General features: G+C 40.3%; 1 protein-coding gene across 1 annotated transcript in view; it reads right to left on the bottom strand.

Moving 5' to 3' along the window:
• LOC115462091 (phospholipid-transporting ATPase ABCA1-like) overlaps positions 1–19,343 on the bottom strand; it is a 451,679-nt gene that overhangs the window by 47,895 nt on the left and 384,441 nt on the right. The window contains 4 exon segments of the mRNA XM_030192130.1: positions 5,172–5,278; positions 5,474–5,536; positions 9,071–9,191; positions 18,146–18,275. Of these exon segments, the coding sequence (XP_030047990.1) occupies positions 5,172–5,278; positions 5,474–5,536; positions 9,071–9,191; positions 18,146–18,275 (421 nt within the window).

The following is a 19,343-nucleotide window of genomic DNA, read 5'->3' as shown; positions in this document are numbered from 1 at the left end:
TGCTTGTCAGTTTTCAAAGGGCTTATTTTTCATGATGTTTATGTTTAAATTTTATATAGCGAGGGCCAGATCCAGTAAATAATGCACAAATTTAGGTGCTGGGAAAAATCAGCATTAAGCGTTATTCGATAAAGGACACTCTGGACTGAGAACCCTTTATAGAATAGTGCTTAAAGTGGATTCCTGTGCCCATCTTTGGGTGCAAGGACTTATACCTCTTGAAACTTGGTGTAAATCCTGTCGTTCAAGTTGAGCATGTAACCTCGACATTTTATAACTCTGCACCTATATATTTGGAAAGCCCTTGACCCACCCATGCCCCTTCGATAGCCACGTCCGATTTTGGGTTGCATGCGTAAATTCAAATTAGTGCCAATTAAATATAATAATTGGTTGTCAGCACCCAATAGACTAATTAGCTTACTCATGCAATTGGGCTCGGTGCCCAAATTTGGGTACTCAACTTTAGGCAACCTATATAGAATCCAAGGAAGATTGTACACTATCCATCCACAGAATACTTGGGAAGTATGCCATGTAGATAATGCAGAGAAAAACCTGTTACCAATATTAACTGCACAGTAGAAATGGAGCCCCATTTTACATAAAGCAGAGCTCGATGGTAGTGATGCAGGGCATATTTTAAAATACCTGCAGAGGTGCACATGCAATTGCTGGACTAGACTAGATTCTATATATAGTGCTGGAAAAACTGGTGCAGAATAAAAACACGCTTAGCATTATTCTATAAACTGCACCTAACTTTGGGCGCGGTTTATAGAGTAAGTGTAGCACCCAGATCTGTGGCTAAATTTAGGCGCGACCATTTATGCCAACTAAAATCTGGTGTAAATGCCAGCACTTAATTTAGGCATGGATTGAACTTATTCTATAACAGTGCGTGTAGTTTCTAGGAATGCCCATGATCCGCCCATTCCCCTCCCATGGCCATGCCCCCTTTTGAGATCCACACATTAGAATTTGCATGCATCACTTTACAGAATATGCTTAGAAAGTTGCGTGTGTAAATTCTAATTAGTGATAATTAATACCGATACTTACTTGTTATTGGCCAATTATAGACACTGATTGGTTTGCTAACCAATTACGTTGCATGTGCAATTTAATCCATAGAGTTGTACAGTATTTAAGCGATATATCCATGTAACCCTACGGATTAAATACGAGGATTGAATGGAACCAATTTGTTTTGAGAAATTTATTTGAAAAATCTTTCTGTAATTTTTGAGAATATGTGTACACAGATTAAACAATTTTTGACAGGCCCTTCACTGCAGAATGACGATGTTTTCATCACCAACTTGTTATCAACTGGTAGGCCAAATTTGAATGCAAGAGGAGGGACTACCGGTAGTATCCCAGCATCTGAAGTCATTGGGTTTTTAAAAAACACTGCCATTTTGACAACGACAGCAGGAAAGAGACAGAAATGCTAAACGTGAGAGTGAGTTCAACTACAGGGGGAAGGTCCATCGGATAAAACTTTGTGAAGTAACTAATACACTTTTTTGCAGATAACAATCTGAACCACAGACCCTGATGCAAGAGGCGAAACTCGGGCCGAAGTTGGACAGTGGACGGGGTTAAGAAGACTGAATAACTATAAAACAGCAAAAAAGATAAGTGATCCGTATAATAACGTTACAAGGATTTGAATGTGTATAGGATCATACCCACAATAAAGGAGGTTTTTCAGCCAGTGATGATTGGATGGTGCTCCCTTAAGTTGGTATCAACAAAGGAGTACTTATCTGTGTTTGAGGCTTTTCCTCCAAAATATCTGAGAATATTTAGTTACAACACACTGATTAGTGTAAAATAGAGATCAACATACATGATTTGTTGTTGACTGACTTGGAGATACTCTATCAGCTCATACTTGTTTATAGAAGCTACTCTAATTTATATTTCATATCATTGCATGTCATTAAAAATGAGCAGAAAAAAATGGCATTTTGTGTTTTTTCATTTGTCAATAAAGTGAGCACTATTTGCAAAGAGTACATACTATTTTCTGGATAGTATGCACCTATGTGAACCATCACACATACACACACTTTGGGGAAGAGTACACTATCTTTGCAATTAGCAGCTCCTATAATGAAGAAAAACATTACAAAATGAACATTCCAGGAATGGCATGGAAACAACACAAATGAGAGTTTTTCTGGCTATCCAGCCCTAATTTACAGCTTTTTTGAAGAAATCCATTCAATACGGTGTACAGTAGAAAAAAGCTGGACATAGGCAAAAAGGGGCCGATATTCAGACCAGGGGAGGTAGCCTGCCTGCTTCCTGTGGTCGGCACTGAGCCCAGATATTCAATTCCGGGCCATTTCCGGTGACTGGCAATGAATATCCAGTTTATTTTTGGCTGGTTTCAACTTATCCGGCCAAGTCGATATTCAGCGCTGACTGGTTAAGTTGAAACTGACCAAAAATAGACCTGCTATTTCTGCGGCCTAATTTGGCTGCCAAACTTTGCTGGTAATGCGGTGAATATTAGCAGATAGATGGTTATATCGCACAATGTAACCAGCTATCTGCTAACTGGCAATATTGAGTGGAAAATAACCAGCTATGTCCCTCTGAATAGCCAGTTAAGTAGCATTTAACCAGCCAGGAGTCGTTCCTGGCTAGTTAAGTGGTTTTAAGTATTGGGGGTAAGAGATTACAGAGATAAAAACAATTTAAAAAAACTGTAAGCACTATAAGATATGTTACTTTCAGTGTCAACACAACACACATTAAAACATTTTAATATCACAGAGGGTAAGCGGAAGTAAAACATATACTGTAGAGAGATAAGACAGAGTAACTGGAGTTTAGAAAGAAGACAAGGATGACTAACTTAAGGAAAAATTGCACATACAGTCATAGAGGGTGTAGGTGTCATAAGTAAGTCCTGCTGTAATAAGTGCAGTTGGTGTTAGTTCATGTTTTTGTAACTCTGTAGGCTTGGGAGAAAAGCCAGACTTTCACCTGCTTCCTGAAGTAGAGATAGTTGTGTGTTAGACAAAGCCTTTCAGGGAGTACATTCCAGTGTGTGGAAGCTATTCTGGAGAAGGCTCGTTGATTAGTATCAGATAGTTGGTGGGTGTCACATTGTGCAGTTTCATTTAGAGAGGGAACGGTTAGGGATACGCCTTAAGGAAAACAGGAGAAAACCTCTACGCAGAACACAAGATGCAACACAAAGTAGAGACAGGAGTAGTAGAAGAATAGTCTTTATTAAGGCACCCAAGTAAGACCCAACATGGGTCTGTGTGTCGTTGGCTTGCCGCCTGCCTCAGGGGTCACAGGACTTGGTTAAGCCATTGTTCTGTGTATGGTTCCTTATGTAATGTACGTGTATATGTATACACAAGAAAAGAATAATAGAGACTGTTCATCTACTACTCCTGTCTTGAGTTGTGAGTCACCCTCTACTTTGTGTTGCATCTAGGGATACTCCTTGGCAGAACCTTAGCAACCTTAGAGTTGAATAGAAAACATTAACTTTGTGGCCCAGTCCTTTCCCAGTTTACACTCCAGAAGGATGTTTTTCACAAGTGGAGAGTAATTCTATAAAGGGTGCCAATTTTTAGGTGTCAAGAAGGTGCTAATTTGAAATCTAAAGAAAAATAGGTACCTACTTTATCTTATAGAATTCTAGTGTAGCAGAGCAGAATATTTTAGCCACAACCACTTTGTAAATGCTTGTTCTTAGATTACTAAAAAAAACCCCCATGCATACAGTATTCAATAAATTACGTGTATAATAGTGTATCCTACCTATCCTCCTACCAGACTCCACCAATGTATATACCCACCTTCAAACTACTCATTGTCATATTTCAGGTCCATTTTACAGAATAGCATATAGTTTGAATACTGGAGGTTATATGCATACATACACAAATATCTGCTGGTATTTGCATACTTCTTGGCACCTAGATTTTGAAGTCCTCCTTATAGAACTGTTGTTAAATATGGAAAACAATGCATCCTAACAGTTAATTTGCTGTGCTAACCTTTAATATGGGTTTGTGCTGTTAGCCCATGGCAATTTTCATTTTATTTAACAATAATGTTTAATCCCCAAAAATGCAGGGTCATGCACTTGGGTCGCAAAAATCCAAGGGAACAGTACAGTATAGGGGGTGTAGTGCTTCAGTGTGCGAAGGAAGAGCAGGACTTGGGGGTGATTGTGTCTGACGACCTTAAAGCTTTCAAACAGGTAGAAAAAGTGATGGCCAAAGCCAGAAGGATGCTTGGGTGCATAAAGAGAGGCATGACCAGCAGGAAAAAGGAGGTGATAGTGCCGTTGTATAAGTCTCTGGTGAGGCCTCATTTGGAGTATTGCGTGCAGTTCTGGAGACCGCACCTACTGAAAGATATAAACAGGATGGAGTCGGTCCAGAGGGCGGCTACGAAATTAGTAAGCAGTCTTGAATGCAAAAATTATAGGGACAGGCTTATGAACCTCAATATGTATATGCTGGAAGAGAGGAGGGATAGAGGAGACATGATAGAAACGTTTAAATATCTCAAGGGCATTTATGTACAGGAAGAGAGCCTTTTTCAAATGAAGGAGAGCTCTGGAATGAGGGGGCATACGACAAAGTTAAGAGGGAATAGGCTTAGGAGTAACCTAAGGAAGTATTATTTAACAGAAAGGGTGGTGGAGGCGTGGAATGGCCTCCCGGTGGAGGAGTCGAGGACTGTTCCAGAATTTAAAAAGGCATGGGATAAACATGTGGGATCGCTTAGGAACAGGTAGAACTGGGGGATACAGAGGATGGACAGACTGGATGGGTCATTTGGCCTTTATCTGCCGTCATGTTTCTGTGTTTCTATGTTATGTCACTATTGCATATTACAACCAACAATTCTCCAAACAGCAATTCAAGGCATGTCTCAATTTTTATTTTAAACAGCTAACACAACTTAGCAAACAGGTTCCAAAATCATATTTCCATGTTTCACTGCAGGTAGATTTACCTTGAGCATTGATAGCTGATTATTGTATATATTATTTTCAACTCTGAATCATCTATCAATTGGAAATTTCAAAAACCATTTCAATACAGTATCAATCAACATAAAATTCTGATATAGAATTTCATTGGTTTAATATTTTGTTTGAATGTTTAATATATCTTTCATACCTGTATCCATTTATAAATGCATCTCCACCAGTAACAGGAATGTCTCCAGTCAGCATTTTGAAGGTTGTTGTTTTGCCAGCTCCATTTATTCCCAACAGGCCAAAACACTAAGAAAAAAAGACCATTAAAATGATATTCTGATGTGATTATATTCACAGTCCTCACGTGGGAAAACAGACACCGTGAACACCAGCAGTTTTTGAATAAAAGAATAGTATAATGAAATGGTGTGATTATTTAGTATTTTCTAATTGAATTCCTATGAAAAGCCTGAAGATTTTTGCAAAAGGAACCATTCTTACCTCACCTTGTGGAACACCCACAGAAATTCTGTTAACAGCAGGTTTCTTCTTCTTTTTATAAATCTATTAAAATAAAGCATAGTGCCTAAGTAAGAGGTTTGAAATGAGTTCTATGATTGGTAGAACATTCTGTACAATCAAAGATAATAAAATGGCGTATGTGAGCTCTAAAATAGTAAATCAACCATCAAAAGAATATAAAGAGGCCTTTCACTAAGGTACAGTAAGTAGTTACTATAGCCTGGATTCTACATATGCACAAATTTAGGCACGCTGCTGAGAGGCGCGTGCAAATTAATTGGCTAATGAGCTGTTACTTATAAATAACTGTCAATGTATCACTTTATACTGTGGTATCCCCTCAGAGGTTCACTGGGGTTTACAGAAATAGAAATATAAACAACATTATAATTGAATTAACATATAGTACATCAAATAAATGAACTAGAAAAAAGGTTAATGATCAAAAAACAAAGCTTTCAATTTCTTTCAAAATTTCAGATAAGTATTTTCCAATCTAATGGAAGAAGGCATGGAATTCCACAAAGAAATCACTGCAAACGGAAATCATATATTAAAATTTCTAAAAGAATGCACTCCTCTAGAGCTAGGAAAACTGAAAAGCAGTAATGCCTGTAATCGAGATGAACCAACTAATTAAGAATTCCCTTAACAAACCCGCTCTCATATAGGATACAAAAGAAAAGACATTTGACAAAGTACCAAATGAAAGAGTCAAGAGAAAGCTGGAGAGTCATGGGATAGGAGGTAGTGTTCTATTGTGGATTAAAAACTGGTTAAAAGATAGAAAACAGAGAGTAGGGTTAAATGGTCAGTATTCTCAATAGGGAAGGGTAAATGGGTTCCTCAGGAGTCTGTGCTGGGACCACTGCTTTTTAACATATTTATAAATGATCTAGAGATGAGAGTAAATAGTGAGGTAATTTAAGGGGCCTTTTTACTAAGCAGTGGAAAAAGGGCTCTGCAGTAGCAGCAGGGGCCGTTTTTCTCATGCTCAAGGGCCCTTTTTCCCGCAGCCAGTAAAATACACCCCAAAAAATGGCCACAAGGTAAGATAACTCTTACCACAAGGCCATATGGCAGGGAGCACTTACCACCATCCATTTAGGAGGTGCTAAGTGCTCCTGCTGTAATCAGGCAGCATGCTGCAATGTGCAATTGCCACCTGTTTAGCACCGTGCTAGGGAAAATAAATTTCACAGAGCACCGAAAATGGTATGTGCTCCAGCCAGAACTAATGCCTGCAGCTGCATTGGGCCCGTGGTAGTTCCGTTTTAGCATGCAGTAAGCTTGCATTGGGCTTACTGAAGTCTACACCATTACCATAGCTCCAAGGGGTGCGGGGGGGGGGGGGGGCACCTACATGTGGGTACAGTGCGTTTTGGGGGTTTTGGAGGGCTCAACATTACCCAGCACAAGTGAAACAGGTAGGGGGGGATGGGCTTGGGTCCGCCTGCCTGACGTCCACTGCACCCACTAACAACTGCTTTAGGGACCTGCATACTGCTGTTAGAGAGCTGGGTATGACATCTGAGGCTCGCATACAGGCTGTCAAAAAAAGTTTTTAAAGTTCTTTTTTTGTGGTGGGAGGGGGTTAGTGACCACTGGGGGAATCAGGGGAGGTCATCCCCGATCCTCTCCGGTGGTCATCTGGCCAGTTGGGCACTTTTTTGGGACTTGGGTTGTGAAAAAAAAGGGTCCAGCAAAAGCGACCCAAATTCTCGCTTCTGCCGCCCTTTATTTTTCGATTATCAGCTGAAGGCGCCCATCTCTCCTCAGCCGATAAACACGCCCCAGTCCCACCTTCACCATGCCTCCGACATGCCCCCGTCACCTTTGTTCATTCCCGTGACGGAGTGCAGTTGAAGATGCCCAAAATCGGCTTTCGATTATACCGATTTGGGCGCCTTTGCGAAATGGGCGCCCATCTTCCGATTTGGGTCGAAATATGGGCGCCCATCACTTTCGAAAATAAGGCCGCAGGTGTCCATGAGATCATCACAGTTTGATACCTATTAACAATTTTTTTTTCAGAGAACCCAAACTTTGAAGAAGCATAAACAAATTAACGACAATTTCTCGAACAGATTGATAAGGAAAACTGAGAAAGATTGTACTGATACAGCCAGTGCTACACCTGTTTAGTAAAAAATAAAATGAAGCGCTACCTTCCATTCAATCAGGGGTTCTCAACCCAATCCTCAGGACCACAACTAACCAGGATTTTAACAATGAATATGTCTGAAATAAATGTGCATGCTCTACATCTAATATATGTAAATCTTTCTCATGTATATTAATTGTGGATATCCTGGTAACCTGACTGCCTAGGTGTATTCCGAGAACTGGGTTGACTAGCCCTGCATTAAATCTAGACAATATCTTTTCTGAACAATTCAATTGCTATAATTTTAAACACTTCACTGGCCTATATTCCACCCAAGGGAAAACGTCTAGGAAAAGATGAGTAAAAGTACCACATTGTGGAACAACAACTTTTACATGTATTTATTCTGGGCACTATCCAAAACAACTCTTTTAAATAGCCATTTATTTGGACAATTTATTTTTAATAATTGCCCTCTAAAATTCTCTGGATTAAATCAGAGATCTTTGCTATTTTTCAAGGAAAAGCCATTTTGTCAAGCAAGACCATTACTATATGAAGTGTCAGACATCCTGTCAACCTCCATCATCCTGTCTCCACCCCTATCCCCTTCAAGCTGGTTCTCTCAACTCTCCAATTTTAAATCTGCCCCTATACTTTCTCTAGAGCAGAGTTTTTCAACCCAGTCCTCAGGGCACACTCAGCCAGTCTGGATTTTCAGGATATCCTTTATTCTATAAATGGCACCCAACATGGAGCACCATTTATAGAATAGAATGTAATGCCAGGACCCACATTCAACTTTGGGCATGAGGATTTACACCAACTGATACCTAGTGTAATTCCTTGCTTGTAAATTAGGCACAGAACCCCTGATTACTGCCCGGTTAGCACCATACAATAGAAAATAGAAAGTATTTTCTGCTGTGCGTTTTGGATTTGTGCCAAAATTAGAATTACCGCCCGGAGCACGTGGTAGCCGGGCAGTAGTTCTAATGTGACGTGCGTTGTACACCCTATGCCTCTTAGTAAAAGGGCTCCTAAAAGATTTGGCAATTAATGCAAATAATTGTTACTGGTGCTAATTGGCTTGTTACTCAATTAAACTGCATGCACAAATTAGATGCATGCCCAAATTTGCACACAAGATTTTGAGCACCATATATAGATTTGAGGGTTACTGTTCGTGCAACACCTCACAAGTACATCTTGGGAAGATGTAGTTAGGTTTCCTATGAAAAAGTTAGAGATTTCTTGTGAACATTTTTTATGGAAATCACAATTTGGATCATTTGCATGAACATTAAAATGAGTTGGCACCATAACAAAAATTTCTTGCATAGCTGGCTCTCTGCTGCGTTGTAATACACAGCTTAGTACATCAGTCACTTCACCTAAAGGACAGGAAATTAAAATCACTTAATTGTCTTTTTGACCAATCATTCTATATTGTATGTTAATAATAATACCTTGGTCAGTTCACATAATCTCAGTAGATCAGAATGTTCTCCTCCGTTCAAGATTCGGGCACGCTCTAGAGACACATCCTTGTCTTCTTCTATTATAGGCAGCGTATTAAGTTTGACAGTCCTGCAAAAATGTAATTCTACAGTTATAAGTGTCTAATGCAAAGCTAATATTTAGAGGTAAAGAATAAAGGAGTTGGTATACAAAAACATTTAAGTAATCATCATAGGATCTAATGGTATTAGGTATTTTGTTTTTGTGCTTTGTTCTGTTTTGGGTTGTTTGTTTTTCTTTTTAGTGCTAGGCCACCAAGCCCTAGGATGGGCAAGTTGATATCCATCCAAAATATATGCATTTAGTAAGATGAGAGGCTGGAGGCAGTTTAGGATAAGGCCTAAATTTATCCAGTTAAAAGAGACATTCAGACTTTGTCTAGAGGTGATGGGTTTACATATTATATACAGATTTTGTACCTGGGGCAATGGAGGGTTAAGTAACTTGCCCAGAGTCACAAGGAGCTACAGTGGGAATTGAACCCAATTCCCCAGGTTCTCAGCCCACTGCACTAACCACTAGGTTACTCCTCCACGCCTCCATGCCCTGTGAATAGATCTATTTAATTCAATTACATAAATATCAGGCCTCATTTTAAATCAGGGGTTTCTAAACCTGTTTTGGGGGACCACAGTAAGTCAGGTTTTCAGGATATCCATAATGAATATGCATGAGATAGATTTGCCTACCAAGAAGGCAGTGTAAGCAAATCACTCTCATGAATATTCATTGTGGATATCTTGAAAACCCGACTGGCTGGGGTTCCCAGAGGACAGGTTTGGGAATCACTGCTTTAAGGGGGAAATTCATCAAGCAGTGTTAGAGTCTTAACATGTTATTTGGCCCTTAACATGACCTAAAGGGCCCTAATGCTGCTTGACTAAAAATACTGTGGCAATATTTAAGTTATCATAGGTTAGGTAATAATGAGATATAAAATATGTAAATACCTGTTTTGCATCTCATTACTAAGAAAATATCCTAATGCAACTTGCAGTGCTATCTTCCTTATATGGGAATATGATCCCTACTGGTAGTTGTGTGAAACTACTGCTAGGGGTGCCATTTTGAATGTGGGCACAGGACTGACTGCGTATTGCTCCTGGCTGATCTCCCCTCTGATTCGCTGATGACTCCATGAACCCCAAGGTCCCCTCAGACCCCCTAAACCATCAATGAAATAAGATAGCTCTTTAGGATGTTGGGGGGACTTGTTCTTGTGGGGGTGGGCGGGCCATGTGGTGGGAGGTTATGGTGGCAAGGAGGACAGATACTTAGGGGTTCCCTGCACTGGTGGCCCTGGAGCATTGGGAATAACAGTGCTCGCAAAGTGTGTCATAAGCAGCATTATTCTCCTGACCTGGGAATTAGCAACCTGCGGTACAGGGATCCCACCACAGGTTGCTGTATCCTGCAGGGCATCAAGGTGTAGTAAAGGAAGATCATGTACTGCACCTCATCAACAAAACCCATCCTCAATTTCTGCACCTTAGAATGAAAATAGTGTGGCAAATCATCTGCAGTAGGTGCATTTGAACTATATTCAGTTAAAAATGTTCCCATTGACACAATGCCAAATATCATTGGCAGATCTGAGGGTACCTTTCTTGCTACTGTGGTGAGAGGTTTTTATTGCTGTTATTTTGTTTTCCTGCTTGAGGTTGTCATAATATTTGCTGAAGTGGCATAGCTTATAATGACATATAACATACAGCAGAATAAATAAAATAGAAGCAACTATTTTACTCCAATTATTATTCCTTTTCATTTACAGATGGCTTCAAACAAAAACAGACTGCCTCATTGTAGTTTTCAGGTCCTTGCAAACAAATGCACATCCTTAGAAATCAGGGAGTAAGAAATATGGGGAAGGAGGGGATAATGTGACCTCTCTCCTACCCCTCGCTCCCAATAGTCTATGAAGCCTTCATACCCCTACAGTCTTCCCTCTTCTTCCCTATACACATATCCTTCCTAATCAGTCAATACCACACCCTACCCCTCTTTTTTACTTCCTCCTTCATCTCTGGAGACCAAAATATTTATTTATTTATTAGGATTTATTTACCGCCTTTTTGAAGGAATTCACTCAAGGTGGTGTACAGTAAGAATAGATAAAACATGAGCAGGAGGCAATTAGAGCAGTAAAAATATTTGAACAACAATACAAAGTATGGCATAGTATACTGCTTGCAATGACAACAGAATATGTACTAGAACATTATAATTGGTAGTGAAGGGTAAGGCAAAGTTGTAACATATAGATGAGTAAGAAAGTAGGAAGAATTAGAAAGTAAGGTGATTGATTTGAAGGAAGCTGCACGTGAGGTCAGAGAGATGGTTAAATATTATCTCAGCTAGGGTAGGAGTGGATAAACATGTCTTGCTGCAGTATGTGCAGCCCAAGTCAATCCTTGTGTGTGTGAGTGAGACTAACAAATTAGTTACTTCTTCCATTAAAGGCTTGGTTGAAGAGCCAAGCTTTCACCTGCTTCCTAAAGTAGAGGTAGTCTTGTGTTAAGCGGAGCCTTTCAGGCAATGCATTCCAGAGTGTGGGGGCTATTCCGGAGAAGGCTCGCTTGCGGGTATCACATCATGTAATGTCTTTTGGAGAGGGTGTAGTTAGTGAAAGTCCTTGGGAGGATCTTAGTGTCCTTGGCGGTGTGTGGAGGATCATTCTATTCTTCAGGTACTCGGGGCCATTTCCTTTCAGGGCCTTGAAGATCAGACAGAGTTTTAAATTTAGCCCTGTATATTGTATTGGTAGTCAATGAAGTTTTTACAAAAATGGTGTGATGTGGTCACGTCGTTTGCAACCTTCTATGAGTCTTGCTGCTGCATTCTGAATCAACTGGACCTGGTGCAGGCCCTTTATAATCAGACCATTGTATAGTGCATTGCAGTAATCCAGTCTTGATGTTACCATGGCATGCACAACTGGGACAAGATTTACCTTCTCGATGTAAGGAGAGAGGCAGCGTAGCTGTCGCAAATAGTAGAAGCAGCTCTTGAAGGTTGCTTGGATTTGGGGAATCAGAGCAAGTGTTGAATCTAACTGCATTCCAAGGTTCCTAACTTGTGATTTGAGGGGGAGTTCATACTTCCCCAAAGGGATTTTGATGTCAGGTATGTATCCACTTGTGTTAGGGACCCAGAGAAGCTTGGGTTTACTTGGGTTCAGGCAAAGTTTGTTGTGTTTAGCCCATTCTTGAATTGATGTTAAACAAGTGATCAGTTTATTCAAGGCTGTAGGTAAGTCAGGTTCAATGGGTATGAGTAGCTGCACATCATCCATATAGATGTAGAACTGAGTGTTGACCAAATCAGCTCATCTAGTGGCTTGAAGTAGATATTGAACAGAATAGGTGACAGTATCGATCCTTGTGGTACCCCACATGTCAGTGTCCATGGTGGTGATGAGTTGCTGCCAATCATTATGGATTGTTGCCTGTCTGATAGATAGGATCTAAACCAGGCAAGTACTATTCCAATGATACCTGTTTCTGTCAGTTGTGCTAGCAAGATTTCATGATCCACAGTGTCAAAAGCTGCTGAGAAATCTAGCAGTACTAACATCGAGGCAAATCCCTTGTCTCGGTTTCTGTGAAGATCTAGCAGGGATACGAGGACCGTTTCTGTTCCATAACCAGGTCTGAATCCAGATTGACATGGATCTAGCCAGTTACTCTTTTCTAGATATTCATTAAGTTGAACACAGACTGTTCATTCTATGAGGTTCCCTAGAAACGGGATGTTGGATACTGGCCTGTAACTTTCAAGTTTGTCCTGGTCAAGGTTGATTTTCTTCAGCAGAGGGCAAACCACTGCCCTTTTTAATGCTGTTGGTAATTGCCCATTAGAAAGAGAGGTATTCACAATTTTTGTGGCACCTTCTATAAGGCTCATACTTGCCTGTTGCACTATCTTTGATGAGCAGGGATCGAGGGAGCAGGTAGTTGGTCGAAGGTCTCTTAGGATTTTGTCAAGGCTCTCCTGTGTCATTAGGTTAAAAGTGTTCCATCTGTCTCTGTTAGGAGGGGGCACGTTTGTGCACCCCTGGTTGACTGGTTGGGCACTGGGTGGGATTGCCTGTAAATCCTGGTGGAGACTTTTAATTTTGTTGGCAAAGTATGCAGCACAATCATTGCAGTTCAGTTTAGACTGGGCAGGCTGGTTTTGTTGTGGGGGTTGCAGTAGGCTGTTTACTCTACTGAACAGCTGCTTGGTTGAATTGGCAGCCTGTGTAATGCATTAAGAGAAATACTGTTTTTTGGTTGCTGTTAAGGCTTGGCGGTATTTGCCATGTGCTTCCTGCACACTGCTATATTGCTAATGAACATTTTTTTTCTACTTGTTTACTAATCCAGATATCTGTGGTATTTTAATGATCTCACATTCCTTCTGTTTTCCTTTGTACAATTAAATGTGACTCGCTAAGTGAAACAGTATGAAAAGTGGGATATATGACTTATTTATACCACAATATATCTGTCTCAGGTATGGACTAATTATGTCTTTAAAGGAGAAACATTTATTAATTTTTAAAACGTAATTAACTCCAGAAATCACATACCCCACATAACTGCAGATTTTAGACTGTAGAACATGAAAATGTCCATAGCAGAAGCAGCAAGACATCCTCAATGAAGATCCACACATAGACGCCAAAATAGAAATAGAGGATGACCCAATGACCAATCCACCAGGCAGATGTAGTTCAAAGCAGATGTGAATTACATCTCCCTGGTGTATTGGTCATTGTGTCATCCTCTACTCCTGCACTGGCTTCTTTGTGTAGAATATGGAAAACATAAAAGTTGTGAAAAAAAAATTGCATAGTGTCAATTTCAATATCAATGCCAATTTATTAGGTTTAAGTCTATTAAAATTTGATGTACTGCACAATAAAATACTAGGCAGTTTACAATAATAATATATCAAATTAAAACAAGATAAGAAAGGAATGCCATTTCCAACAAGAAAGAAATAAGAACAAAGAATAGCATCTTATAATTATAAACACACTGCACACTACATACCATACAACACACCATGCAACAGGCTCCAAGGCCACCAAGGGTACCCCCAAAAGCAGCACGAACGCAAAAGAACAAGTATCACAACTCAAAGGCAGCAGAAAAAAAATGCCTTCAGCTGACCCTTAAAAGATGTCTGATCTTCAAGGCCCTGAAAGGAAATTGCCCCGAGTATCTGAAGAATAGGATGATCCGCCACACACCGCCAATCACAATAAGGTCCTCCCAAGGACTTTCACTAACTACGCCCTCTCCAAAAGACATTACACGATGTGATACCCGCAAGCGAGCCTTCTCAGGAGTAGCCTTCACACTCTGGAATGCATTGCCTGAAAGGCTCCGCTTAACACAAGACTATCTCTACTTCAGGAAGCAGGCGAAAGCTTGGCTCTTCGACCAAGCCTTTAACAGAAGAAGTAACTAACTTGTTAGTCTCACTTACACACACAAGGATTGACTTGGGCTGCACATACTGCAGCGGGACATGTTTATCCACTCCTACCCTAGCTGAGATAATATTTAACCATCTCTCTGACCTCAAGTGCAACTTTCTTCAAATCAATCACCTTACTTTCTAATTCTTCCTACTTTCTTACTCATCTATATGTTACAACTTTGCCTTACCCTTCACTACCAACTATAATGTTCTAGTACATATCGTGTTGTCATTGCAAGTAGTATACCATGCCATACTTTGTATTGTTCGAATATTTTTACTGCTCTAATTGCCTCCTGCTCATGTTTGATCTATTCTTACTGTATACTGCCTTGAGTGAATTACTTCAAAAAGGCGGTAAATAAATCCTAATAAATAAATATTAAATAAGACTCCTGATTCACCGATAATGGTAACAAATTCCATAACTTAGGTCCAGAGACCACAAACAGTCTCTCTCTGCCGTTTCCTCTAGAAGGGTTCACTTCGGTTTACAGCAAATCAGTAAGCACTTTCCTTAGCATATCTGTATACATTATCAAAGGAATTATGACCATTTTACAAAGTCCAACAAACAGCCATCAGAAGGGGTTTTACAAGTATCACACACATCATTATTAGTTATAAAACAGGAAAGCTTTCAGGGACCCTTTTACAAAGGCGCATTAGGCTCTACGCGCGTGCAGCGAGCACCAAAATGAGACTATTGCCAGGCTACCGCACCCCCCAGCAGTAATTTCAAATTTGGCATGTGCCCATAATGTTTGGATGATTTCATTATTTCTTCCCACACGCAGTGTTTCCAGTGGTATTCAGCAGTTAGTGTGTGCTGACCGGTCACCGCACGTGAAGTGCGGGAGCCTTACCAATGGATGGCATTAAGGGCTCAGGCCAGTTTTAGGTGCACAATGGTTTCAGTTTCACTGCATGTTCTTTTCCTGTCCCATTTAAAAAATAGCCCCTTTTTTGCAGACGCGGTATAAACTGGCCCAGCACACGCCCAAAACATGTGCCTACACTACCACAGGCCGCTTTACCATGGCTTAGTAAAAAGGCCCCTCAGTTTCTTTCTAAAAGTGAAAGTGGAGGATTTGAGGTGTATTGTGGTAGGTAAGGAATTTGAAAAAGTAAACATTCTTGATACTTGGGGTGCAAAATATCAGAAAGTGTTGTAGCCAAGCAGAGTGCCCAAATAAATAATCTTTAAAGATGCTAATCAGCATCTCCGAGGTTAGCCTATATACAACTCAGAATAGTAAGCAGGCAGCTTTAAATAGAACTCTCTTCTGAATGAGAAGCCAGTAGAACAGTTTTAAACAGGGTTTGAGTCTGTCAAATTTCCTCAGTCTAAAATATCAAGCGAGCAGAAGTATTCTGGATAAGTTGGAGCTTGGACATTAATTTGGCTGAGAGGCCTAGATATAGAACATTGTAGAAACTGGTGTGGGAGAGAACAAGCATTCTAAAGCAAAGGATGACTGATCAAAGTCGGATCTGATCTGATCAGTTTTAGGTGTTTGAGCTTGTAGAATTTTTTTTTTTGTTACAGTTGATTGACTTATGGTTCAAATGTCAGGGAGGAGTCTAGGGTTACCCCCACTACCTTATAATTTTTCTCTAATGGTAAAGATAAGCCAGGGGATAAGGCTAATATATTTGGTGCGTGAAACCATAACAATTTAGTTTTGGAGGAAGGAGTGGCATAACGGTTAGTGCAGTAGGCTTTGATCCTGGCAACCTGGGTTCGATTCCCACTGCAGCTCCTTGTGACCTTGGGCAAGTCACTTAACCCTTCATTGCCCCAGGTCCAAAAACTTAGACTGTGAGCCCTCTAGGGACAGAGAAAGTACCTGCATATAATGTGTACAGTGCTGCGTATGTCTAGTAGCGCTACAGAAATGATTATTATTAGTAGTAGTGTTCATGTTCAACTTTATCATGTTCTCGGTGGCCCAGTTTTCAACATGATCTATGCAACTAGATAGCCTGAAGATAGTTTCTAACTGGTCAGCAGCAGAAATTGGTATTAGCATGAAAATATCATCTGCATTGGATAGTAGAAGTTCATCCTTCATCAGTCTAATGTTCCCAAGAGACAAACATAAATACATTAAAAAGGAGCAGAGAGAGAGAGAGAGAGAGGGTAGCTCTGTGGCATGCAGCAAGATGACTTCCAAAATTGTGACAGTTCTTTGTTTTTACAGACACAATAGCGTCTGTTGACAAAAAAAAACCATGGAATCATTAAATACAGATCCTGTAAAGGACTAAAATACAAACTAACACATGCTTCCAGCTTTTCCTATATGAGCACTCAGCTATGGAATGAACTACCAACAAATTTGGGAAGTTTGCTAGGTGCCCTTGGCCTAGATTGGCTGCTGTTGTGGACAGGATGCTGGGCTTGATGGACCCTTGGTCTTTTCCCAGTGTGGCATTACTTATGTACTTATATTATGGCCAACCCTCCACCCGGTTTTCCCAAACGAGGGGAGTTTAATATCTTGTATCTCTAATGACAGATATGTGGCATTAGAGGACTGTCAGTTTCTGTTAACCAGGTTTTAGCCAGAAACATGATGCCCAATTCATAGGAGGCTATTAGATCATTCAACAGTTGTAGCTTATTGCCCACTGATCTAGCATTAATACAGGTAAAAGATAACGTGACCTGACAGGTCATGTTTAATTGGTTTTAAGTGGCCTGTTTTCTTGTGGGAAGAGTGTACAATTCTTGGTCTGTCCCTGACAAGTGTTTCGGTCTGAGAATGGTATATAGTAGAGCAGTCAGCGAGGCATCTATTAGCTAGAAAGCTACCCCTCTTGGGTTTAGGGTTGCACGTTATAGTATTTAATTCTAGTATGTTCACAATAAGTAAGTAATTGCTAGTGTTGGTAGCTGTGTTAGAAAGTCCCAGCAGGGCTAGCAATAACAACCAAGCCCAGCGCATTTTTGTTAGGGAAGTTGCAGCATTATAGAGAGGAAAAAGAAGTAAATTGCTGTGCTATCTGCAAGCTTTCAGATAAAACAGATAAAAATCCTAAGAGCTAAGGAAGGCATTCAGAGTAATTACAAAATCGCAGACAAAGCTGCATACAAGGTTGAATACAAAGTCGTATACAAAGAGGCATACAAAGGGGCAGGGTATGTCCCTTCAGTGCAATCCCTCAGGGACCGGCATCTAAATTATACTTGTGGTTGAGGTCATCAGCGTGCGATGCTGATCCGGGACTGCTGGTTCCTCCCTTGTTGGTAGACAAAGAGCAGAGTCCCCCAGTAGCACATAGATGTTGCAAGAACAGATGTACAGGTGCTCTGCCTATAGTACACAAAACTTTCAAAAAAGAGAGTTGCTCAAATGTACTCCTCCAAACTTTATACCCTTTATCCCTGTTATTTCTAACCCCATTTTTGGTACCTTTTCGCTCAGCGGGTGATAAATAGAGTAATATACTAATATGCTAATTTCAATTTCAGCAAGCGTTTTCCTATAGCACCCAGGGAATAAGAAGCAGGTTTACTGATAAGTCTTGTCAATGTGATTTCATACCATGATCTGATGAAGAACTTGTATTGCAGAAGAAGGGTAAAGATGAAGAACACGATGCCTTCTATAAACATAGCAAAGAGGTTTTTGCCTACCAGGTCCCAGTTAAAGGGGTTTTCAAAACGATCTTCACCTTAGAAAGATAAAAATATACAAAAAGTTTTAATTTATATTGTAAATAGTAAGACTTATGTGGCAGTGTGGCTCACAGGTGGCTGCAGGACCTCATAGAAGTGTTATACATATACAGGATTCAAGCAAAAAGTCAAAAGTACTTTATGTATGCTGACCAAAAGGCTGTGGTCAGCTTTGTTACTTCCCAGTATAGTCCCAGTCTCTCTCACAAAATAGTCCGAGTCAATGCTCTTCATGGGGTTGACTCCTAGCCAGGTCCAAACACTGTGTCATCTAATGCCATCTCAGGTCCCTTCTGAATATACCCCAAATTCATATATTTTAGAAATATTCTGCAAGGTTCTCTCTTACCTTGGTAGTCTTCTTTCTTCACATATAATCAACTCTTGGAGGCTGACTTGACTACTTACATTTTCTACCCCAGGGAACCTCTTACGCACAGGCTATTCCCATTAGGACTATAACCTTCTCTCTCTCTCTCTCTTTCTCTTTCTTTCTCTTTCTATCTCTGTATCCTTTGCTGGAAGTTCCTCTCTCAGGACTGTTCACTTGAGGCCTGTTGCCTTGGGACCTCCCTGATCTGTTTTACCTCAGGGCATTTAACCACATCCCTGCTGGAGTCTCACCCCTCTGACTCAGCAGGTGTAACTCCACCTATCCTAAGGAGGATCACTCTCAGTATCATTGAGGGTGTTATTCTATTGGAACTCATCTATGTACCACCCACTTCCTCACACTTACCAAAAGTGTCTGCAACTGAAGAGACATTAATCACATAGGAAGTAATTATATAACTGGTCACCAAAATGTAGGCACCTACTTTCTGTGGGTAGTGAACACTAAATGTGTCATTTTATGTGTATAAATTATATCACTTTGTAAAATATACCTGTAAATGGTCCTGTTTGGGCCTGTTGGTGCTGTGTCTCTGAACCAAAACCCAGCACTTCACCCATACAAATTCCCCAAGTGATTTCTTAGGACCACTGGCCTGATAGTACCAAAAACAACTATAAACAAAAGAAGCTTCTGACATTACTAAAGTTTATTCTTACCCAAGAACATA

Source organism: Microcaecilia unicolor, chromosome 2 (assembly GCF_901765095.1).
Source record: "Microcaecilia unicolor chromosome 2, aMicUni1.1, whole genome shotgun sequence".
Lineage (NCBI taxonomy): Eukaryota > Metazoa > Chordata > Amphibia > Gymnophiona > Siphonopidae > Microcaecilia > Microcaecilia unicolor.
This window is presented reverse-complemented; position numbering and strand designations above follow the sequence as displayed.